This window comes from Ailuropoda melanoleuca, chromosome 2 (genome assembly GCF_002007445.2).
Source record: "Ailuropoda melanoleuca isolate Jingjing chromosome 2, ASM200744v2, whole genome shotgun sequence".
NCBI classification, from domain to species: Eukaryota; Metazoa; Chordata; class Mammalia; order Carnivora; family Ursidae; genus Ailuropoda; species Ailuropoda melanoleuca.
Window position 1 is genome coordinate 96,010,969 of NC_048219.1, and position 26,664 is coordinate 96,037,632.

The 26,664-nt window shown below is 41.6% G+C and overlaps 1 protein-coding gene across 1 annotated transcript in view; it reads right to left on the reverse strand.

Moving 5' to 3' along the window:
• Positions 1-26,658, reverse strand: part of CNTNAP5 (contactin associated protein family member 5) — an 820,239-nt gene extending 793,581 nt beyond the window's left edge. The window contains exon 1 of the mRNA XM_034654380.1: positions 26,226-26,658. Within this exon, the coding sequence (XP_034510271.1) occupies positions 26,226-26,307 (82 nt within the window). The 5' untranslated portion in view covers positions 26,308-26,658. The remainder of the gene's footprint in view (positions 1-26,225) is intronic.
• Positions 26,659-26,664: the final 6 nt, after the last annotated feature.

The window sequence follows — 26,664 nt, forward strand, 5'->3', positions numbered from 1 at the left end:
TAAATCATGCCACTTAACCCTCAAAATAATTCTATGACATAGGCTATTACTCTTTTTTTTTTTTTTCAGTTGAAGAAACAGAGATTTAGAAAGGTCAACAATCTGTTAAGCTTGAAAGTAGCAAGGCCAAAATTCCAATCAAACCGGGGGCGGGGGGGTCTCTCTCCATTATTCTAGACCAAGCCTAATATCTCTCATGCTCTTTGCTACCCCAAAGTGGAGACCTTTGTGCTGATGGCTGATGGTGCTCAATTACTTGGGCTTAAAATGTATGTATAAGTATTTAGTTTATATCAAAGGGCAGCCAGGGCAAAGAAATAGAAGAGCTGCATCCAGAGATTGCCTTGATTACATATTTAACTGATAGGTGAATCTGATGATCTTCGGTTCTGCTTTGCCTCAGCCAAATTTGTGCAATAAATTACGGTTTTTGGCTTATCAGTATGCAGGTCTATCCTTGAGGTGCCTCTCAACATGGCCATGACAGCTACCTCAGTTATGGTCACTTCTCAAACATTTATTGGGCATTTGTCGATGAATAGGAAATGAGGACAAACAGATGGTTGCAGAATAACGCGGTCAGTTCAGCGGTCAAGGTGTGCGGAGGGAAGTAGGGGCCCACAGAGCGGGGACATCTAGCTCAGAATGAGGGAGGGAGAGTCAGGGCAGACATTCTGGAGGACAGCTGAAGTTATTCTTGAAGGATAACTAGAAGTCAGCCAGACAAGGGGGGGTTGATGCAGGGCTACACAGTAGAAAAATGCATGAACCAAAGAAGGCACACAGGAATGCAGGAGTGAGGTGTGGACAAGGAGGGAGGGAGGGAACTGCCAAGGATTTAGAACAATTAGAACACTGAATGCCAGGCAAGGGCAGAGCTAGGGAGGAAACCTGAGGTCAGCCAGGAACAGGCCTCGGGGTCTTGAAGCTTCACGAAGGGGCGTGACATAGACCACTGTGCATTTAGATCATTTGAATTCAAGTGGAAGAGGCCCCAAAAGAGGCAGGAGATGGAAGCTCACAGCACAGGCCCAGTGATCTCCACCCTAGCCAGAAAGCAAAAGGCTCATTAATAATTACTGAATGGAAACTTTGGAATGAAAAATCTATAAAACACAAAAAGTTCTACACGTCAAAACATATGCATTAATTTCCACTTTCTCTATGCTATGAATAGATTGCTCGGTTGAAAGGGACTAAGTAGAAAGCCCAGGCTGCCTCTAATTCCTCCATCTCTTGTGCTATGCCTGGGAACTGTCCTCTGAGTAGTTCCCTGCTCTTGTCCTTGATACCTGTATGTGCATGCTTACTTCCTTGGGTCAGTTTTTTTTTATCATCACCTGCAACTGAAGTTTGGTCTCTCTGGAGATATTAGGCTTCAAACAGAGTAACTTAGTGACTTCCACTTTCAATCACATTAAGGACACCATCTCTGTCTTTCAGTTTGTGCTCCTCAAAAGTGTGATGTGCAGACTGCACTGCAGAGCAGGCCGGGCCCAGGAACCCTCTGCTACCACTCCAGGATGGGATAGGTGCAGAACTTCCCTATGAGCGTTTAGAAACCTATAGCAACCTGGATGTGTAATTTTCTCCATGTGGAGAAATGGTAAAATTTGGCTTGTATTTTTTTTTTTTATCTTTGGCATTTTCTTCATTCTACTTTTTCAGGAATTCATTTTGTTGTGTTTAACAAATGTATTAGTCTGTGATAGATGGGGCCAGAGGGAGAGATGTAGGAGGGACTGGTCCTTCCTCACAGATAGTCTGAGAAACCTGTTCTACTTTCTGTTGTAAAATGAATGCCATAAAAATATAAAATAAAGCAAAACAGTCCTCACATTTCTGAGTAACCACATCAGGCAGGTAAACTGGATGTCTCACTTGATCTTTCCCAAGGCTCCATGAGATGGACATTATTGCAGCCGCTTTATGAACAACCGCAAATGAAACAACGGGAGCTGCCAGCATTCACGTCGATTATGTGGGTTGGAATTCAACCTCAAATCTACATAACCCCCAAATCAATACTCTTTAGTACCCCCTTCTCCCCTGTTACAAAGTATAGAATTTATTGCTAAAATTAGGTTTAGCTTCTTTAAGAGACGGAAAAGTTGTTAAGTTCAAGGGCCCACACGATACACTATTTTAAATGCCTGTCATACAGTGATTTATATGAAATATATATTTGCACATTCTGATATTTTTGGTGTTCATCCACAGTTCTTGAAAACATGTTAGAGCCATGAAGGTGAAAAGTGAGTCTTTTCTTAAAGAAGTTGAATTCTGGACCCCACCCAATGGCAGGGGCTGGTTGCCAGGAGGATCAACCATGTGGTTAGAGGGATGGAATTTTGGGTCTTGATCCCCCTCTCCAGGAAAGGGAGAGGGGCTTGGAGTTGAATCAGCCAATGGCAAGGGACACTCAATCATGGCTATATAATGACACCTCTATAAGAACTCCAGAGGATTGGGCTCAGAGAGCTTCCGGGTTGGTGAGCACATGGATAGTACAGAGAGTGGTGTGCCTGGAGAAAGCATGGAAGCTCTGTGCCCTTTCTCCATACCTCCCCCCATGCATCTCTTCATCTGGCTCTGGATTCATGCCCTTTAATAAACTGGTAAGTGTTAAGTATGTGTTTCTCTGAATTCAGTGAGCCACTCTAGTAAATTAATCAAACCTGAGGAGGAAACCATCAGAACTGCCAGTCTGTAGAAACACAGGTAACAGTCTGAGGCATGCAACCAGCTCTGAAGGAAGGGGAGGGCAGTCTTTTAGGACTGAACCCTTAACCTGTGGGGTCTGATGCTATTTTCAGTAGAGAGTGTCAGATTTGAGTTGAATTTTTGGACACCCTGTTGGTGTCTGAGGATTGCTTGGTGTTGTGTGTAGAGGACCCCAGCCCTATATTGGAATTGAGTGTAGGAACCCAAAAAGAATGTCCACAATCCACAGCACAGCACCAGAGGCAACAATGATTTTCAATATATTCTGGATAACTGGTACAACCCTAGAGTTGCCCTTGCTATTAACACAGTGCTTTAGAGCTAAAAGAAAGGCAGTACCAAGCACTCTGGAGGAGCAAAGTGAAGGACCTCTCAGAAGCCACCAAAGCTTCTACTGGGGAAGTCTTTGCATCAGGTCTTTATCCAGGAGCAATTAAACTTCGAAATATGTCTTGTGTCTAAGGGGACATTTGGTGTTTATCTACAAGGACGGTGTGTGTGCACATGTTCGTTTTGACAAGAGAGAAGAGATGGAAAGAAAATTAGGTTTTGTCATTGTTAAGGCTTCAAACTCTTGTACACATAGGCTGTAATGTCACCAGGAAACACTATGCCACATGCCATTGTATCTGTTCCTATCCCACCTCAGCTATCTGTAATTTAGATTAACTGAAAAACTGTGCACACTTCTCTTTCAGGATTTGACCATGGACATTTAACATGCTACAGTCCCGGAGAACTTTCTGCACGCCTAAGATTAAGCACTGTTGATTTTCTCCTGGTGCCTATTTCATTCAGAAATAACACACTCTGAAGAGAGATGGTGTCTCTGAGCTGGTTCCTCCTATAAATTTTATTTCAGTACGTGCCAGTGCCCGAGCAGAGTGTGCCAAGTGTAACCAAAGCTGCAGACATTTGGAGAGATTGATATTTCAGAGAAATTGAAATTCACTCAAAAGTAGTCTTCATCAAAGTCCAGAGCTATGCCTTGAAATCTGAGAGGAACCTGGGGCCCAAAACCATTCAACCTTCTCTCCAGCGTGTCAAAGGCCCCACAGCAGGAGAAAGAGCAGCACACAGAGGCAGGGGCAGATGGGAGGTGACCAAATGCACTAGGGGGTTTGCTAGGAACAAGCCCAGACACCCTACATGCATATTTATTACTGTGACCCCCAACCTACCTTCCTAAGATCTTACTAACATAATCTTGATGATCACAGTTGCTTTTAATAGTATCTCTCAAAGCAAGGCAGTGCTGCCTAGTGGTTAAGCCCATGGATTTTAAGCCAAGAATATCTCCTATTGGGTGAGCACCTATTGGCTGCTCAGCACCATACTTCAAGTATAATGTAAAAGGTAGCTCCTTTAACTCTCTCCTTAATCATAAGGGGTGGATATTATCATCATTTTCCAGATGAAGCTCAGGGAGTTCCCAATCTAGAGAATAAAATGGAGCCTACATTTAAACTCAGATTCAACACATCCCTAAGTGTTGTATTTATTTATTTATTATTTATTTATTTTTTATATTCGTGTGTGTGTGTACATATATATACATATATATATGTACACACACACACATATAGAATTATGTTTCATTTAGCAGAAAATACAGCAGGCCTGACAATTCTATTCTGGTTTGAAAAATACAGGTCTGTGCCTTGAAGGGTGAAAATTATACACCAAACCTTTGACCAAGTTGCAAATAAACACCAGAGTCATTCTTTGAACATTAGCTTAAAATTTACACAGGCACCACCACCACCTCTGCTTGTCTCATGAGATGCAAATAAAGCACTGTATCTTCTTGAATCGTTGGCACTGTTTGCCTCCAAAGATGAATGCAACAGTACACACACAATCAACTTCACATATAATTTAAGCAAGTTTGCCTCTACCTTCCAGATGTCCATGGACCCCTGTGCCCTGACCCAGCTAACAGACCCCTAAAAAGACAGTAGGCAAACAAGAGTACTACAACTTTAATCCTCAGTACCTTAGGAAGAACCAATAAAACTCTTTATTGAGCACTTACTAGATGTAGAGAAAAAGGAAAGAGTCATCATTAAATGACATATGAACATTGTATCTGGAAGGAATGTGTTCAATAAATATGAGGGGTGGGGAGAGGAATTCTTATTTTACTGATGGGAAAAGGTGGTTTGGAGGTTTTTCCCAAGGTGACGTTCCTCGAGTAGAGCTAGGTACTGACCCCAGGTCCGTATGACTTTAAGGCATGCCTTCACTACCTCATGCTGCCAGTTTAACGGGAGCTGATGACCACTACTACGTAAGAACTAGGTCTAGATCTATTGGGTGGGGAGATTAGACACACGCATGACAGGAAAACTAGTAATACAGGCAGAAAAATGCATACGGGACTCAGAGAACAGAGAGAAATGAAGGTCTCAGCATAGGCTTGGGAACGGCTGTGACTGAGTCTCTGTAGACATCCTGTGCATATGTGTGCATGCACTCACTATAGGCAGGGCCAGGGAACAGTAGGAAAGCAATGAGAGCTCCAGAAACAGAGCCCCGCAGGCCTCTCCGATCCTGACCTCTATGTGCATAAGGGGAGCAGAACGTGCTATCCCAAAATACGTCTATTTGGCATAAGGATTATCTTGCATTGGTTATTTTTAAGAAACAGCAGACACAGGAGAAACTCTAAAAACCCAGTAGAGGTTACCGTCTTGAAAGAGACAGTCACATTATAAGGAAAAAATCTCCATTTGTAAGGGTGTTTCCCTCTCTGTTCCAGGAAGAGGAAGAGGACTAAAACTCTGGGAACACTCACCAATGAAGATGGCAGACTTAAATCTGCACAGCCACCGTACCCTTGTTTACTGCGCTTTTCCCAGTGAGCTCCCCCCCCCATAACTGGCCTCTCCCATCCCCAACACCTTTCTTTTGTCTTTAGCTGAAGAAACTATTTATGGTAAAGTCTTGGGTCATTCTGGGGAGTTACTCAGTTTTCCATACCTCCCACGTATATATGACGTTATGTTATTAAACTTCTGGGGGTCTTTTGCTCATGTTAATCTTTCTTTTTTTACGGGGGTGGAGGGGTTAGCCAAAAACCGACACAAGTAGAGGAAATAATATTTTGTCTTCCTTACAGTTTCACATGGCAAGGACTGGCTTTTTATCACTACTGCACGCTGACCCCACACAACAGGCGCTTGATAGATAGACACCAAGTACATGGGAAGATATGGCTGAGAAGGAAGAGCAGCTGGCTTGTGGAAGACACTACATTTCTGAGTAAGGAGCCTCTCTCTATCTTACACCTTTCATAGTGGAGTCACTGACTGCACCTGAATGCACAAGAGACCCAGGAGTTCCAGGGTGACAAGCTTAATAGAGTCCAGTTGAGCTACAGCCTTTCTGCTTGACTGTGTTCGGGCACCAGAAGTAGGAACCAGTATCTCCTCCAGGGCTGAATTCCCATATAGTGATATGCAACACAGGTTCTATGAAGGAATATTGCACAGGAAAAGGCATGGACAGTCAGACAGACCTAGGTCAAAGCCAAGCTCTGCGTGAACCAGTGATAAACCCTGGGTAAGCTTCTTCACCATTAATGATGGTCACTAATGATTAGCTTCATTATCTCCTTCATTAAATGAGTATCATAATAACAACCTCAGACACAAAGATTTTGGTCCTGGAGCCAGACTGTCTGAGCTGACATTTCCACTTTCCAGCTGTGTGACCTCAGACAAGTGATTTAACTTCTCTGTGCCTCTGTTTCCTTATCTGTAAACTCAGGTTAGACATATCCTTAGCACGCAGGGTTATTACGAAGATCGTGTGCTAACAGATGTGAATGACAGGACTGTTTTGGTCTATAATGTCCCATAAATGTTAGGCCTCCTTGCCCTCTTTGTTCTTATTACTGCTGTCACATAGTAACACTCAATTTTTAGGCCATGGTAGACACTGCGGAAGGATGATTTGAACAAGCTGATCTCCCACGCTTAGTCTTAGGGATTTTTGAGATTTCAGCATCAAAGAAATCTCTTACATTGGAGATTTTAAAGGCCATTCCAGTACTAACCTAATAAAAATGTATGCCCAAGGCTACAGCCCAGCCTCACCCTTATTTCCTGGCTTCTGAGTCTCAAGGTACAGGATTACTCAGGGGTTGTCAAGCCACTCCCGCGGAGCCTTCGCCTATTGTGAAAACCTTTCTTCATTTCTCTGTCTCTCTATAGAAGGTTCCCTTTGCATTAACGACCCAATTGTCTTCTTTTCTTGTATGAAATGTACCTCACCCGTAACTTGACCTGGTAAGAGTGTGATTAGTTAATTGCTGTGGGCACCTGACATTTAAAGGAAAAAATGGATACCTCAGCCATCTTTCTTTTCAAGCAATGGGAAAATGATTAAGGTTCAGTGATTTCTCTGTGGGGGGTAGCTGTTTTCAGGTGGATATTCACAGACTTGCAAATGCTAGACATTAAGCTGTTCTTGTCTGTCTTTTTCTCTTTTATGAATGGATAACAGGGGAGGGGTTGGAAAAGACAAAGGCACAGGCTCTGAATAAGTTCTTTTTAAAATCTCTTTTCTTTGTAATAAAAGTGTTCATCTGTATAAATTCCGCTTGTTTGCCATGTGCATATTTGGCCGCTGGCAAAATTGTGAAATCTCAAAGTTTTCCTTTCTTGTCTTTGTCTTTCAGATTCTGTCTGGCTTTTCCCCTTTGAGGGGCTTCTCCTCACACAGATCCCCCCACCCCCACCCCCAGCCAGTCCTCACAGAGCTCACACCCATCCTGTCAGGAGCTGGGAAAGAATATGCCACTCATGTACACTTAGAAAAATTTCACAATCACTGGCACCTAGAATAAGACCTTCCCCTCCTCCCCTCCCTGAGGACATGCAGGGTAATGAGGCTCTCAAAATCTTTCTCTCTTCATCTTTTCTGGGTCATGGATGTGTTTTGGAAATCAGGTGAAACGTAAGCCCTTTATCCAAGAAAAATGCACAGATGCATATACAAACACAGCAATTCCTGCATAACTTCAGGAGATTCACAGAACCTCTTAAACGCAAAATGGAAATCCTGAAGAGTGCTAGTGCAGGGTCCCTGCCGGACTTCCTGTGAGGAGCTTGGGATGGGTGGGGAGCTGGGGCAGAAATATGGGCTTTCTGTCAATATCACTTCATTCCACTGTCTTTCCCAACACATCAAGCCAGTAGTGGAGCTATGTTTAAAAATTGGTATTAGACGGCCGCCTGGGTGGCTGAGTTGGTTAAGCTTCTGCCTTTGACTCAGGTTATGATCCCAGGGTTCTGGGATTGAGTCACAGTTGGGTCCCTGCTCATTGTGGGGTTTGCTCCTCCCTCTCCCTCTGCACCCCCCCAATGCTCTCTCCCCCTCTCTCTCAAACAAATATTTTTTTTAAAAATTAAAAAATAATAAAAAAATAAAAATTGGTATTAAAATAAAAAGTGAGTATTAATATTATCAATACCCACACAGTACCTTTTTATCAGAGGGTGAGGAGAAATCAGACACACACAACTTTGTAACAGGATGTAAACACAATCTAGTAACTCTGTCTTAAAGTGGGGGGAAAAGTGTCTCAAGAGACGTTTTCAACTGGAGGCCAAGCTGAAACACTTAACGTTGGCCCAGAGAAATGGACTCCGGGAAACCCTACCAAGTTTTTTCTTGAGTCCAGAAGTCAGAGAAGGGTGAACCAATAAACCTTGACTGGATACGCATTTTAGTCAGAGACATGTTTGAGATCTAAGGTTCCATTTGATTTATATTTCATGATATTTTCTATCCTACTTCAGAACATATCTGTATTTTCTTTAATATTAAAATAACGTGCATTTCTTAACCTTTGTATGAATTGGTTCTCCGGGAACTAAACTGATGTGTGTGTGTGTGTGTGTGTGTGTGTGTGTGTGTGTGTGTATTTCTTCATTATCATTGCTTCCTTCTGTGGTGTGAACAGTACTAAAGCTACAGTTGAAAAGCTTGGGTTCAGAGATGAGATCACCCTGAATGATATGTGTCCCCAAACATGCTGTGATCATTTCACAGCATCCATCATCATGACAGTAGAGGAGACGAACAACCATAGGGCTTTATGAAAAATTTAAGAGTAAAATCACAGAGGCTACTGCCTAAGGGCCAGTACAGACACCGTCACCATAAACATGGCCTTGGAAGAGCAGAACCCCAGGCTGGTGGCACTCTGTCTTTCACTGCCAAAGTAGCCATAGTTTATATTCAGAAGTAGAATGTGTTTCTTCACGAAAAAGCTAAAATTGGTTCCTAGTTTGTAACTGTATTCCAGAAACTTGGGGGAAACGAATGTGATTTCCTCCAGTCAATCAGAATGTGATTTCCTCCAGTCAGAATATATTGAGAACCTGTTAGGACCTCTGCTCCTACCAAGGGTCTGAAATTCTCTTCTCATTAGAAAGAATATAGTGCTTTGGAATCACAGACCAGCGCAGGATTTCAGATCAACTACTTAATGTTTGTATGGACTTGGGTAGATTATTCCGCCCTCTCTAAACTTTAAGTTTCTTAGCAAACCTTAACCATCTAAGGTTGTGGGGCCGATTAGTGGCAAATGCATATTAATGACAAGGGCTGGCACACAGTAGCAATCAATCACTGTAGCTACTAATACTATAAACAGAGACGACATAAAGACATAATATATGTTGTATAGGCTTTAAGGGTTTAAAAGAAAGCAATAGTAATGAAGTCCAGAGAAGAGAGGCTGAGAACTGGACCATGGAGATCTCTGAAGATAGAGGTTAAGGTGAGTGTTCTATTTTTCTCAATTCAGGAGAAACCAGCAAGAAAAGCCTTTGCAAGATATCCTTGAACAGAGGGAAGAGAACCATTTGTTATCAGTGGTGGGCTACTTAAGTGATAGCAGTAATAGGGAGAAAGAAAAGACACCGATGGCCTTTAGACAACACATCTATTTGGTGCTTGCTAGCTTGATTCATTTTCAACTGAAAGCCTTATGTCGTTGTCAAATATTTCTGAATCTCCTCTTCAATCCAAGTTTCCTAATGGCCATCACATTGTAGCTCCCACAGAGTAAGACAAGTCTGGAGGAATGACTGTGTTCTCTTCTGGACATTATATTTTAAATACAGCATTGTCAAAGCAGAATATGACAAAATAAGGGAACATGACGGTGGGAAGTGCAAGGAGGGGTAACCATGCAGAAGGAAAAAATAAAGGAAAAGAAGAGATTAGAAGACCAAGACAAATGGAGTTGCTGTCCTTACGGATTTGCAGAAAAATCATGATGAAGAGGGAGGGCACTTGGTTTGAGATGCCCCAGTGAGCAGAGCTAAGGGCCGTGGTTTGGTGGTGCATGGAGGCAGGCTTGAAGAAAGAATGCCCTATTAATTATAATTTTGGGGGAGGAACATGAGGTGTCCTATGAAAGAAGTACGATGGAGTTACCAGCTGTCTGCAATGCTTTTAGGGAATGTGGAGATCTATGTAGGTTATACAGATTATGGCTGGATACATAACTTCAAAGGTCTCTTTGCCAATTCTGCATTTTCTGACTTTTATAACCTGCCTTTTTCAAAAACAGGCTTCCAGTAGAGGCCAAGGCCAATCATCCCGTTTCCATTAAGAAGACTTTAATACTGTATATCTGCTTTAATTGCTTTAAAAATTGAAGATCTGATTGGAACAGATAAGTTATCAAAGCCAGGATCCTGATCTCTGAGTTACTAGATGAAGTAGAAAATGTCATCTGAATAGATTGGTTCATGGTCTTTCCTGAGTGTCAGGAAGCACCTCCATAGACCACTTTAGCACTTTTTGTTTGTTCCCAGAACTTCCCAAATATATATGTATGCTAGAGGGAGGTGCTATAAAAAGGGGAAAAAAAAGACAAAAATTAGAAAATGCTTTGCTATGAAACAGATTTTCACTACTGCATGATAGCACCATGACACTCTAAGGTGGCATGACCAGATGACTTTCAAGATAAGAGTTAAAATTGAACCACAAGGTAACTAGAAAATGGGTGTGAAATTTATCTTGCCATTCCCAGTCTGGGATACGTCTCCTTTGTCTTTATTCACATTGTGCCTACATCTCCCCCGTTAGCCTTTGTTTGTCTAAAGCCTACCAGGACAGTATAGCCAGACCATCATTTCTCCAAAAGCTAAAAATAAATACATACATACATAAATTTTTTTTAAAAAATTATAATAAATATCAAAATAACAAACATATGCATGTGCAGCTTCTCCAAAGACACTTCTTATCTCATTTGTTATTTACAATAGCAGATAGGGCAGATAACATTACTCTTATTTGGGAAAAATGCGGAAGGATGAGCACAAGGTCATACAGCCAGTAAGTGGCGAAATCAGGACCAGGATATTTCTGGTTCTAAGGATCTTTCTGAGAGCTAGACGTTAGAAGAAAGCTTTGGGGTGTGTGTGTGTGTGTGTGTGTGTGTGTTGTCTTTTCAGTTAACACATGATGTTCCATAAATAACTGACGGATCGAAACAGTTTCTCAGACTCCGGCTATCATGACATTTGGATGCTAGATACTTATCTGCTTGTCTAATGTGGGGCGCATTCCATGCACTGCTGCACGCTTACTAACATCCCTGGCTCCTCTCCCCTCTAGCTGAAGTAGCAAGACTCCAGATGTGGCAACTGAGAACATCTCCAGACATTGACAAATGTTTCCTGAGGCAAAATCACTTCCAGTTGAGAACTACTGATCTCACACTACCAGGTTGATTTTTTTTTTTTTAAGAGAAGTACAAACTAAACTAATAGATGTTGAGCACATATGTATCTTACATAGGTGTGTGCACAAGCACATGAAGCAATGACAAAGGAACCCCCAATGCCTTTGGCTTCTTCTAGGAATTACATCTTCCTACCACAAAAGAAGCAGAGGTGCCATCTTGGCGTTGGTTTCTAATCTGGAACGAGAATAGGAAGGTGTGTAACATGAGAGTTTCACCAGACACTTAGTGAGGTATTTTTATTTCTCCACATACAAAATGACATCATTTCCCCCAATGAAGCCACAAAACACTTAGCTATAGGAACCCTATAAGTCAAATTGAATTTTCCAATAAAATTGATATTTATACAGAAAACATAGAAATCTTTTCCCCAAACAATGTATCAACAAGGCTGAGAACATCAATAGAGTTATACATTCTCCCCTTCAATTGATTTTGTTTCACTTGCTCCAATGTTTCTTGGATTAACTTTACTAATGAATTTTCACAGTGGTTTATTCCCTTGACTACTAAGCCACAGTCTGTGTTTAATTATGATATTCTTTCCTAAGTCCAGATTTTTTATAAGACCACTAATGGCAGGAAAAAATTTGCTGACATGACAGCTAAACTAATCCATCTTGTTTACAAAGGACAAAATCAGGAATGCAATGTGGGTGAGTATTTGCCTAGAAAAGCATCTCTACATTCCATGCATATATGACAGCACACAGACCTGCCACAATTATACTTTCATTTAAGTGTCTTATCAGTTCTTATAAAGTCAGAACATTACTCAGTGTGTGTGTATGTGAGTGTGTGAGTTTGTGTGTGTGTATTTGGCAACTCAGTACCCAAAATTGATAAAACAGTGATGACAAGAACAGGAAGATTTCCATCATAGACTCACAATTTTAGAAAGAATATTAACCTGGTTTGATATAGTTAAAAGGTGCCCAACATGTGGTACTAACTTTTGTTAATAAAGAAGCAAGCACTTCACACACACACACACACACACACACACACACACACACACACGTTTCGAAAACATGACGACCCATAGGGTTATTTCAAGACAAAAACTCAATACCTCAAAACCGAAAGAACCACTTTGTAATTTTATGTCTCTTCCTGTATTCTTCATTTAATCAGATCATTGTTGAAGGAGCTTTGTGTTTCTCAGGTAATAGTATCTAAATAAATTCCAAGGTCAAGGCGCTCATTAATCCCACATATACTTATCCATATGCTCAAGTATCATTATCTCCCAATTATGTTACTGAAATGTCAAGCTGAATATATTTGAAGATTTCCATTCTGTCCGTTAGGTAAAAGAACCATGTGAAAGAACTATACAAAAATAACCACAGTAAATTGGAATGCAAAGGATGCTTACTTGACTACTGCTCTGAAACAGAGCAGCCACAGTGCAGCATGTCTGCATGCCTACCCCCAGCATTTATCCACCTTCTTGGCAAAACACATTCGATTTCAGAAAATAAATAGATATTAATTTCCATCCAAATGCCCATTTCAATTCATTATCTACAGAAGTAAATATTCACAAAGGTGACACCCAAGTCAATATTGACCTTGGGGGATAATAAATTTTGACATTTGCCAGAATAAGCAGTTCACATAGACTGTATACACATGTAAAACTCTACCTGGTGTATTAACCATGAAGGAAAACTCAAATATATAATACATATGTGTATGCATATATATTATCTTAAATTATTTATTATATTAAATTCTATTAAGAATGCAGAACAAGAGCATTTGGAGTTCACTAGGGGTTTTATTTTCCTATACAAGTACAGCGCAGAACCATATGTGATTTTTCTAATGCACAGAACTGTAAGTAAACACACAAGCATGTGATTAAAATTAAGAGTCGAAACAGAATCAGGAACCAAGGCTGAATCCAGATGTGCAACAATTTCATTTAATTTGTGTACCTTTACCACTTCTAGCCAAATTAATTAATATTAGGGAGCACACTGAGAGGGCCTCACTGGTGGAGACCGAAGGTCTATTTTTCTCACAAAAGTTAAGAGGCAGAGGCATGAGATTATGCCTCCATCAACGAACTCAATGAACTGAGGGCCAGCATTCAGGGGTTTGCCTCTATTCCTGTCCCTCTTCCAGGCTTGCTGTCTATACTTGGGTTTCAAGTAAAGTGTTTATGCTTTAATTCAATCTAGCAAGTAGTTATTTTGCTATTTGCTGTATGGCTAACATGAAATCCCTTCTTTTGAGAAGTTCCCCAGGGAATATCAGGGATGGAGGTTGATAATTCAAGGGCCCTCACGAAATAATATTTTTTTAGAATAAGAAGAGCTACTGACTGTTCACTGAGGAGATCAAAATGAAGAGACATGTCCTGGATAAACTACTGTCTCTTCCAATCTGTAAATGCCAATAAGATTCTCTTGTCCTAAGACTTCTATAAAATAGCATCAGGACAAAAATACATTTTCAAGGGGTTATTATAGGCACCTGGGCAGAGATAATATTTAAAATATTTCATAACCTCAACAGCAGATCATTGACTGTTGTAAGCAGATACAAGTGGTGAGTGCCCAGGGCAGGTTTGCTGCTGGCCCGCCAGCCAAATGTTGGCCACCATGGAGGGCACCGTCTCCCCCTTCCTCAAAATTTTCCTATGCCTAATCACATCTGCATACAATTACAAACTTAGAGACTCCTGCAAATAAGGCTGAGGCTTCATTCACATGATACTTCTATGAGGAATCAGAAAGAGTAGATTGAGCAGTGGAATTCTCTACCTCCTCTCCCCATTTCCCCCAAACAGCAATCTTTGTCTTTTTTTTTTTTTTTTGCATCCAGAAAGTCTATGTAAGGGTTCATTTTGGAAGCCGAAAATTCCTGCTCTTGAAATAAGTTTTAATATTTAAGGCCTTATTCTTTGAAACACTGAATCTGAGAGCTAGAACACAACATCTGTGAATTGCCTCTGCGTAAGTTACTTTGGGATTCTCTGTTTCCTTTCCTGACAGCCACTGATAGAGGAAGAGAGGCAAGACTGTGAGGGTGCTGGCCAATAGACGAGTTACCTAGCCTCTCTAAACCCAAGCAAGAAGGTCCACTGAGACAAGAAAATAGCAAATCACTTAAAAAGAGGACAAAGGAGACACACAAAGACACACTTCACAACCGAGCCAAGCACTAGCCCCGATCAAAGGGACAAGTGCAGGAAAGCTGGAGGATAAAGCAAACCATTTCCTGTCCTGGCTTTCCACACAGCTTGTGATAAAAGGGAGTTCAAACATGGGCTGGTCCTCTTCTATCAAGCAGACACTACAATCACAGCAGGGCACGTGCTCATCATCGCACCTAGTCTGTGGCAGAGTAAAGGTACTGGGTACGCACTTGTTAAACCCGCCCTCCCATCTACACCCATGGGATGGAAGGAGGTTTTGGGCTGTGTGTGTGGGATGAACTCTATAGCCCAAAGACGCAGAACAGATCTGAAGGCCATCCAATCCTTGCCTTATTCAAACCTGTGATCTAAGTATAGCAAATAGGGTTTTTCTTATTAGCACAAACCTAAAAAACAAAAAGAAAGAATGAAAGAAAGAACATCCATCTAACAAATTCTAAGAGCAGTGCAGTATGATGCAAATGGAAAAAAAAAAATACTGTACTTACAGAGGAAGATCCCAAAGGAGCTTGAAACAGGAAGAGACACATGAACAGTGGGAATGATCATGGAATACACAACACCGTCAGTGATAAGCCTGGAGCCTGGCCACAGAGAGTTGATGCCACAAGCTTGAATGAGTAGCACAATCAACTTTTACAAATGGATAGATATACAGGAGCTGTTTGCCACAGGGATTTCTAGGAAAGGATGGCCCACAAAGTTAGGAAAAGATGACCTGCCAATCAGGAGGAATCAGTAGGTCTAGCTTGACAAGGGTGTTTTCACCCTGGATCAGAGAGAAGGCTCGCTTTGCAAGGCTGAACATCAACCTGAGTTCAAGGATGGCTCAGCCTTGGCTTTGGGTTCGAGGAAACAGCAAGCACAATGAAAGCAAGTACAGATTTTGCAGTCAGGCAAACAGGGACTATAATCCCAGTGTGACCACCTCCTAGCTATTTGGTCTTGGGTAAATAACCTGACTATCCGCACCAGCACATCCTCAGTCTATAATAGAGAAAACTGGCTGTGGTTAGAAATAGAATGAGACCTCATCAGGTACCACCCTTGGCACCAGGTGGAGGTTTGGAAACCCTGTCAATGAAGAAACATGTTACTTTATCTCTAATCCCCAGTGTTCCAACATTTCAATCTGCTGGATTCATTTCTTTTGATTGTGTCAAAAGGTTCCTGATTGTTGTAGAATGAGAGGCATTAATCTCTCTTTTAATATCCTGGTAAGCTCAGCCTGTGTCCAATCAGAAAGAATCTGCCCCTGTTGACCCCAATCCTGTCACCTGGCAGAGCTCATTCACTCAGAGGTAAACCTCATGCATGTGGCAGAACTGCCAGTGACTGCAGTGGGGTGCAGCCCAGACCTGGAGGGGGCTGCACAGACTGCTTGCCCACAGCCCCTCCAAATAGCTCCATTTCCATTCACTTGGTAGGCTTGTGGGTTTCCTTTCCTCCTGTGAATTGATAAGCCCTTCTCACCTCCCATTATTGATTAATCATAATGTGCAGCTCACAGACCAGTCACCGTTAATGGCAAATGAAGATGCTTTGTTCCAAGGTAAGAGGAGAGACAGGGGAGTTGTCCTCCTTCACACAGGAACCTTGGAAGGCATATGCAGGGAGAAAGAGCTGAAAAGCTCAGATCTAAGCCTCCGGGTACATGTGGCCCTCTGCCGTGGGTTAAGTGAATCAACTTTGCCCATCAATTTTTAATTGGAGATCTTGGGAAGCTATTTTTTATCATAATATAAACATGGCTATAATGCAGAACAGAATGCAAATGTGTCTGAGAGCTTAAGACGAAAATTCAAGAAATTACATGCTTCAGTGGCTACTTGAGGGGGAATTGAGAATCCCCCGGGTTTTCCTGCCCTCTTTTTTTTTATTTATTTATTTTTCTGGTGAGCGGCACTTCAATGGAAAAGTTTGAAAAGTGTTAATGTTGGCCATAACACATAAAAAGGAGTCATTTAGTCAATGTTGATTGAGACAGGCCAAGTGAAGGAAGAGAAACAGAGATAGAGATGGAACTGAGGGGGCGCCTGGGTGGCACAGTTGTTAAGCATCTGCCTGCGGCTCAGGGCGTGATCCCACTGTTCTGGGATCGAGCCCCGCATCAAACTCCTCTGCTGGGAGCCTGCTTCTTCCTCTCCCACTCCCCCTGCTTGTGTTCCCTCTCTCGCTGGCTGTCTCTATCTCTGTCGAATAAATAAATAAAATCTTTAAAAAAAAAGAGAGAGAGAGAGAGAGAGATGGAACTGAGGAAGAAAGAGGAAAAGAGTAGAAGAAGGGAGGGATGGGACAAGGGGAAAGAAAAGGAAAGAGTATCAGGAGGCAGTCGAGTTGGGGCAAATTTGGGAAGAAACACTGAAGATAAGGAAGCAGAGAGAAAAGCTCTGGGAACAGGAAAGGCTGCTTAAGAAATTGATCAAGAACTGAGCAGAGGGGCTACAGTGCCACGACCTTGTTTTGAAGAGCTACTGTTATCTTTTGTTGTTGTTTCTGGGGCTATGTGGACAGCAATCCTAATCCCCCATCAACTGATAGTCAATGAACAAAAGGCTTTAGGAATGCACACAGAAACGAACGTACAGCAGGCATTTCAGAAGTATTTTTTGAATGAATGAATGAATGAATGATTCACTTGAAAATGGAAGCAGCACTTATAATACACCAATCATTGTACCAGCACCTGATTTTTAACTCAACATTAACAAGAGCATGTCTATTATTTTCCATCCAGTGCAGGATTCAGCAGTGCATGAGAAGAACGTTCTCCCAAACTCCTGCCTGAGCCTCCTGCTTCGGACACTGGGAACACTTCACACATACTCCTGCCCAGGTTCACTGGTTTTTCTCAAGGTCTGATCAAGGACACTTCTCCCATAATGCTGACATTATCTGCAAGGGTCTGCTCACATTTCTGGAGGAAATGCTCTCCTTATTTTTCTAGATGAACACCCCTGTTCCACTCTTATGAGCCTCCCCTTGTGAACTTTTCAGGGAGCAGGTTCACTGGCCATGGCCCAGAAGCAATGGTCATCCTCTGACAGAGCTCAGGAATCAAGTGAGGAATCTCGGCAGTCATGTTTCTGTCAGGTGGAAATGGATTCTGCCCACATACCTCTTGACATTAGAGTTAAAATGAGAACAAGTCTCTATTTGCCTGGGCAGTCACTCAGCTGTCTGTTCACCCAGATGAAGGGAGAGTGAGTCCTTCCTCCTTTGCTTGAGAATGGAAACGTCTTTGCCCTAATTTGTATTGTAACTGATTACCTACACCCCTTCCGCTCTCCTTCACCACCTCCCCATTGCCTAACTGCTTGGAATATGGAGGGTCCTGGGCGAAATCAGGAAGTTGGCAACACTTGTCTTACATACCTTGAACATCCCTATTCTTTGCTCTTCCCCCACCCAGAACATTCTTTTTGTCTCCTTTGATATCCAGCATCTTCTCTTCCATTAACTTTTTGTTTTGCTTTGTTTTCTGGCAAAGGTCTATTCACCTCAGGGAAGAATAGTTCAGCAGAGATATACATCCCTATATTTTCTCTCCAGTGGGGCTTTGTGTCTTAAGGCTTACCTCCATGCATTTAAAGTCTTTTCCCCATATTTACAAATCTGGGGCACTGATGGAGTTGGCAGAAGAGTTGTTTGGGGACAGATGGGTAGGGGGTGTTGGAATCAAGTGGGCTTTCCCAAGTGTCCTGTGGGTAGCAGATCCCTGTCAGGCTTCACATTTGGTGACTGTGCCCACGTAGTTTATAACAAGGAAACACTTGAATACAACAGACTTTTTTTTTTCTCCCCTCATCTCACATCTGAACACAATCATGAGCTCAGAGAAGAGCCAATGGTAATGCCAAAAATACTTGGCCACATGACAGAGAGAGGAGTGGGAAAGGGAGGAAGGAATAGCAAGAGGAGGGAGAGAGGGATGGGGCAGGGGGAGAAGAGGGAGAGAACTGAACATGTATATTCAGCAAACAGTGGCCTAGACTAACACCTACAAGCATCTGTCTGTTAGGCGAATTTCTTTAAACTGCTATTTGCCTTGGACTGTCTTCAAAGGGATATTTCTGCTTCCAAAGGTGGATAGTTAAAAATAATATACATCATGAGTGTGTTTTGGCATTTCCCTTTCATTTTTTTCCCTATCTTCAACATTACTGTTGTCATCCTTTAAAACTCAATCAATTCGGCTGATCCAGTGAACAGATGGCATTAATCAACCCCCAAGAATATGCACAAAAGCAATTAGAAATGTAGAGACATGGAATTTATGCCAGCAAATCAATTACCAATGATAGCAAATCAACGTGGCACACCCAACTTCCCCTTGTTTCTCTTTCCAAAGAGCACCCACTGATAGTAGAACTGATCCCTGGTTTATCCCCTGCCAGAAGGGGATCAAGAACAGAAACACTGAGGTTTAATTACACATTTCTTAATGACTAGTTCTCACTCTGCTGACAAAAATCAGCGTAATTTACAGACTAGAAGTTGCATCAGAATGACGGATACAGACAGCATATGCTATACAGTGTCATGCAAATATGAAATACACTGCTCTGAGAATATGGTCGTTTGGTATTCCCAGAGAAGAACTTCATTTCAGAGAACAGAGCACCTTTTCTAGCACCTTAGCTCTCATTTGTCAAAAACAATGCGAGCAGCTATAGAATACATTTTAACCACAAATCTGTGCCTTCTGTGAGTTTCCTAGTTTATATATCCCTACGTTTTCAATGTACTTGGCCATTATTTTCTTTCTGGTTCTTTGTGACCTTTGCAGATTCTGAAACTTCCTTCTTCAGGCTTTCTTTATTATCAACCTGGGTTCTTGGGATAAGCTCTTCACTAGTTTTCTCACTGCTATTATTGGCCTGGGTCAGTCTATCCTTCACACAGTGATTTTTTAAACAAATATCTGATTCTGTATTATCTAATTACATATACAAAATCCTTCAATGAAGCTTCATAGCTTGAACAGTAAAAATAAGACCCCCCCAAATTTCCCTTATTTCTTTTTCTAACCCTCTGCCTATAAGCCGCTCCCAGTCCACTACAACAGGTCTCACCCTTAAGCCTTCACACAAAAAGCCTGTGAGAAGCTCCCCCCATTTCTCCAGTGAGTGAAGTCTGACGTTGTTCAAGTCTTACCTTCCATCTCACTTCCCTCCAAGAGCCTGCCTTGATGCCCCAGCAGTTTGAGACGCTCATTTGGTGCCTCATATTACAACTTGTGCTTAACTATGTTACGGCATTTATCACATTGACGTGATTAAAGATTTTTTTTCTGGCTGTCCATGTTCAAAGTTCCTCGAGATCATGGACTGTATCTTCTTATTTATCTTTATTTCTACTGTTTCTAGAAAAACTTGAGTTTAGGAAAGACAGCCTTCAGTTGAGACACATTTCTTCATAAGTTTTTCAAATGAGTAACACACGTGAACTATTAACACTTAAATCGTCCAACCACAGCTTACAGAGAGGGTTTCAGAGGCTCAGGATAGTGTTATTGGGGTCATGTTGTCGGTCTGCAATAAAATACAATCTTTCCACTAATTTACTACTAATATCCTATTAAACAGCATTCAAACTTTTCCTTTTTATACTGAATTCTGGGCTATGAAGAAAGATTTTTATAGCTATGTATTTGTGTATTTTCAGCTACACAGGAAATGTTTGTTAAAATTGCAAAAGCAAGTTAATAACATTAGCTCAAACTTGGTACTGAGGTCAGATCGTCTTAGCATTTCCAAAGCAATAATAAGTAAGACTTGTCAGTTAAAAACAAAATAAACCAAATAAATTTAAAAAGACTTTAGCAACAGGGCCATAGAAAGACTTTTTTGTTGTTGTTTAGAAATGAAAATTCTTAGTTAGAAACCATTCACTGTTTCTCTCATCCATTCATTTACCCAATGTTTTATGTATTGAATATAGACATTGGAATGAAATATGATAATCAGGGAGCTTTGTAACTACTTGGGGAGACAAAGATTATAAGAAAGTGCTATGGAAATATACTAAGTCATACATAGGGGCATTTGGCCCAGTGTGGGGAAACTCTTGGGTGTGTGTGTGTGTGTGTGTGTGTGTGTGTGTGTAACTGGGAGAAAGTGAGGGTGTGTAAAAACTGGAAAAAGGTAACTAGATTAAGCAGACAGTGTATGCAAATAAATGCCAGGAAGATGCAGGATAGCATGGCTTGTTTGTAGAATGTGGAGTTTTCTAAATTGGAAATTAGGGGACTGGGCAGTAACGGTGGACATGCAATTTAGAGCAGGAGGCAGGGCCAGATTGGAGCAGCCCTGTGCAGGGAGACGGGGCTCATTCCTACTATTTAATTAATACATTTGGTCTGACATCTAGAGACTTAGAAGACATGATGCCAACAGAGGTAGCTTTCATGGTAGTGTGTGTGTGTGGTCACACGTCTTTATCAAGGCTATGCCCTTACCCTACCCAGTTTTTTACTGAAACTTGTAAAAGAAAATTAAAGCATCTGTTGCTCATCCAGATATCCAGATATGAGGCCTCTTATTTTTGACCATTGTGATATTAGGCATCTTGCATCAAATCTACATTCTATTTTTTTTTTTTTTTTGTAAGGTGTAACTCAGGAGTTGGCTCTGGTGGAAACTGCTACCTCCCTGCCCTTTGCTATGGATAGAGGTATAGAGACTAACCATAGAGATCACAAGGCAACTTGCCAGCTCACACACAGCCCCCAAATGAATGCATGGGAATTAATTTCACATCGTGCAGACTCTGATCTTTGGAGATAGATAGAGGTCCAGATCCTGATTTTTTTTTTTTCATTGCATAGCTTTATGATCCTGGGAAAATTAACTTCTATTAACCTTAAATTTACTCATCTGTAAACTGAATTTAATAAAGTCTACCTAGCTGTACTGCCTTGACAAATCATGTGCACATGGCATATGAAGTGAGATACAAAGAGCACAGCGGTTAGTAGGAATTAAAACCCTATTATGTTGTTATTCTAAATATAACTGCTTAACAATTTTGAGTATGACCATCCCAGAAGTTCCAAATGGAATAACCAGTAAGTAGGNAATTTTGAGTATGACCATCCCAGAAGTTCCAAATGGAATAACCAGTTAACATCAGTAAAGACAAAAATACATTAGGACTAGATAGGACCTTAATAAGCATCTGATCCAACTCTTTCAATTAATACACCGCGATCATTAGGGTAAGTCGGTAACTCCACAAGGACACTTTCTGGAAAGTGTCAGAGTTTTGATGAATGAAGACAGCTTCCCTTATGTATGAAAAATGCCATTATGAGCTCCAAATGAGTACACTGAATCTTCAAAACAAAGTTCCATTGAGTGAATCACGACTGTATTATATGATCTTTGTGGTAACTAGACCCTCTCCCCACCTTCCCCACTAGCGAGGATAATTAGCTTTGTATATACAAAACATATTTCAGCAGGGTTCTGGCATACAAACTAAAGGGCTTTGGATCACCAACTAAAGCTTTTAGGAACATTTCAAACAATAGCACAACACTTTGTTTTGTAACAAATGACCACTGAAAAGTAAAGTGATGTAGGTAAGCAAAACTGGGTTCTACTAAAGAAAAAAGAGGCAATTGGGAAGAGCAGGGGGGAAAAAAGAAACCTTTAACTTAGAAGACAGTCATTCATTTGAATGAGAATAGGGGATAGAGTAAGGTTATTCTAATGGAAACTAATTTTCTCCTAATTCTGTACCCTGTTGTGGACATGGCTCTTCTAGTTTTTCACTTACATGTTCCAATAGTGGAAATATGAATCTGGGCTGGAGATGCGGGCTGTGAGGGATTGAAGGGAAAGAGAATTCACACGGATTGTCAATGATAAGCCCGTTCAACCATGGGAAAATCTTCAGGACTCTTTCCAAATGAACATTATTGTGCTTCCTTCACTTCTGCTGAGTGTACTTGCCACAAAAGTATACAGCAAACACTTTCCTGCTGAAAAAAGTCAGCCTGATATTTGTTTATTTATAATATCACCTATCGATTGGGTTTGTGCATAAGCTTCAGATAACTCAAGGTATATTGCATCTCTTTATTTAAAGATGTTTATGAATATGATTGACATCCTTGTATATTTTACACGAAGTTCTGTCTGTGATGAAAGGCATCATCACAGAATAAAGAGTTTTTGATTTCTTTCTCAAGGCTGTTATCTCTGTGAACCTGGTGTGTAGCACCAAACGGTTAAGATGCCTGGAGATCAAAGTGACTTACTGGGTCAAAATTAAGGCAGTCATAATCACATAACGTCTGATTATTGGCAAAAATAAAGTGAAGTGTGACCCTGTAAGTATGCCGTGCATTGCTCTTATCTTCTGAATGCAACTTCTTGCATTATCATAGTCTTTCCACGCGCCTAATATTTGAAGAATCTCCTCAGTAGAACACTGAGCTATGGTCTGTTTGGGAGAAGATAGTTGCTGTTTTACACCCAAGCCTGTGAGCATGGCAAAGTTGCATAACTGAACGGGCATTTGACATGTTAGCTGTGGCATAACCGGGGCAAAAACCACCAGCATTTCAAACTCCTAGTTTCACTTGAACCAACTATCAAGTCACATTGTTTCTTCTTGTGTCAAAGGAGTTGATATTATATGTAAAATGGTTTTTCATTTAACACTGGCCTATCATAGCTACATTCGAAATTAACTAATTCCCTCAGGGTAAACCCAAAGGAAATGTTGTAGCTACTTAATTTCCTGAAAATCCGGAATGGGGGAATTTCCAGAGTTTTTATTACTGGTTGGTAATTATGTTCTCTGCACAGATTCATAATATCTATTCTGTAGCTGGCCTTCTAACCTCACTTTAATTTTGTTTAATTAGGAACTTATAAAATCTATAATTGGGTAAGCATTCATTTCTCTCTTGCAGACAAATGTCCAAGTTTTGGTCAGATTATAAGAAAATTAAACACACACACACATACATTCTACATGCAACAATAGTAATAACAATACATTATTATTAGAATAATACAAACAATTAAGATTTATTTTTATTTGAATAAAGTTCACAGGCATACTGATACCATGGAGCATCTTGGCTAAATAACCCATGTTTAGGGATACTTTCACAAATGACATAAAATGTTTTCTCAAAAAATAAAAATCTTCTTGAAAAAAGTATCCAAATAATCTGTATACTTATGCAAATTGACTCTTTGAAAGGAGATTGAGTTTCCTCAATACATGCATATAAATATTAATGGATTGTAGGTAAATAGTAAATCAAAGCCCTAAATTTAATGGATAAAGTATGTGGACAATTTAAGTCGGGGAGAATTGTGGAATGCTAATGTTTTCCCCTTAGAGTTCTGCATCACAGGTTCTGAAAGGCCACCAAGATAAACTGAGTCCAGAAGTAATTTTCTGCTGCTATGCTATTGAATTTATACATTTTGTTCAGCATAATAAAAAACATTTACCATTATTCTTTAAGAACACTGACCTCAAAATATTTAGCAAGTAGCATGCATTCAATTGAAAAGTTGATTGGAAATAAGGAAATTAAACTGTCACTGATGAAATACTAAAGCTCATTATCACAAAGTTTCATTTTAAATGCTGAGAATTAGCTTTATTGCTGCATCAGTAATGATAAGCATGAGCCTTAAATCCACGCCATTTAGGTTTTATGAGCATTATTACAACATATAAACCATAATTCAATTAATTTACAGAAATTGGCATTCTACAATTTATTTTTTCCTTGCTCTTAAGATGCTACATAAGGAAGCCCCAACCATATTCCTATAGAATATGTTCTATCTATTTTACCCTTATTCCTCACCCCACCTTTGTGGATTTTCAAAATATTCACTATTTCCAGATAGGTAAATGTGCTAAAGGAAAAACAGCTCTTTCGCTGCTACACCTTTGCATCATTAGGACAACACTGACCTCTAGTGCTTTAGGAGATAGAGAGGCTAGCTCAGCACCATGCCTAACTTCTCTAACTAAACCACTTGGATGCTTTTCTAAAGCACCATGGGAACAATTTCACTTAAAAGAAGAAAGAGGAGGGGGAGGAGGAGGAGGAGGGGGAGGAGGAGGAGAAGGGGGAGGAGGGGGAGGAGGGAGAGGAGGGAGGAGACAAGAGGAGGAGGAAGAGACAAGAAACATCCGATTCTAACCTTTTCCTACCTATTCTCCGAAACGATTTCTACACCAAGCCCCTTTGGCTCCTCCTGTTTTGAGAGGTTGACCTCTTCAGCGCTCCTTTACAGTAGAAACTTTAATAAAATTTTTATAAGGCATTACCACTAACTATAGATTCTGAACCTCCAAAACTTCCAATCACAGAAACACTGGCTCTGCTTTGGACCATTTTCACTAAACAACATTTGTCTAATTGTCTTCCTTTGAGGTGCAACTCTGGGTTGAGTATCTCTTACTCAAGGTTCTCTTGAACCTTAGAGGGTGGAGAGTTAAGTAGGGCAACTCACAAGTACTAAGTAGTCTTCCCATCTTTCTCTAAGAGCTGTGTTATGTTCCAGTACAGTTAGGCATTTCTGAGGTTCCTGGCGGGCTTAGCAGACAGAGGAGCAAGCCCAGAAACTCAAGGAACCTTGATAAACCATCTTTGGGAACAACACAGATGGCTTAATTGCGTTCTTTCTCATTTAGGAGTTTCCAAGCTGGAAAAAACTTCCCTCGCTCTGCCTAGAGAGGCAGCTGAGCAATTGAGCTTGAACCTCTGACGGCTCTAGCGATTTATTCAACTTTGACGAACTGGGTTCTTTAAATACACAGTGCAGGTGGCAGATCCCCAGGTGTCCAGCCTTCCTGCCTATTAAATTAAATGCCCTGCACTTGCTGAGGTTAGAGCTTGGACGACAGAGCGTACACTTAGTGCATACTCATTATGCGTTCTTTGGCACAAAGATTTTGGGGGTGGAGTGTGCATCAAAGCTCTTCCTTCTGTAACAGGGGCAGCCATTGATCTTGTGGTTTGACTACATTGGGCCATGACTCTTAGGCCCAAACTCCCAATCCTATTAAAGCAATGCCTATTGGTTGCAAGATACCCCAACTGGAGCCTTCTGCCTAGGCGAGGGCTGAAAGCCATGTCTAGCGAGATACTGGGTATGTTGCAAATCCCAGGCAGCCACATTCAGAGATGAGCCACTGTCACCGAGAGCATCTCTCTCTGGAAGCCCTCAGTACAATCTGAACCCGGGGCCCTTCTCCAGAAAAGCTCCTGCTGAGACCAGGCAGGCATAGTACGCGGACCCGGCATAAGGCTCAGGGAAGAGAACCTTCCTTTCTCCCCTGAACTTTGCGATTAGGGGAGAAGGGCAGGAAATTCAGTGGGGCTGGCTCATCCGAGCTCTGCTAACTTTTGGGATGGTTTGAGTGATAGAACCACACCAATCAGCATTTCCCCCCGTCTCCTCCGCTCAGAGCAGACACAATTGAATATGCTTGTACAGTTGAGTGTCTCTCCCCAACGCTAGCGTTTCCCACCTCACCTACCCGCCCCCAGCTCCTGGTACTCACAATTTGTCGCTGTTAATCCTAAATGCCACAAGCCGGAGAACAGCAAAGTGAAAACGCTGGTCAGCCTTGGTACAGAATCCATTTCCCCCGAGTAAGCGGTCCCTCCCAATAGAATCCCAAATTCGCAGGCGCCAGCCGCGGCTTCTTCTTCTGGTCTCTCTCTCTCTCCCTCTCTCCTCGGCACCGCCTGACCCCCTCCCACCCCCCCTAGGAGAGGCACTCGCGGCTTCACTCCATCCCGTGTCCAGACGCTCCACCGAAAGCGTAGCGGGTTCTGCCTCTGAGCTGCGGCTGAAGCTAAGGTCCCCGCAACTGCCGCTTGCTGTACTCGCCCTCCTCGCCCGCCTCTTCCTCCTCTCCCCGCTCCTTAAAGGTGCAAATCCAAATCCCGCTGCAACACCAGGCGCCGAGCCGGGCGGACTGCCACTGCACCTCGGCC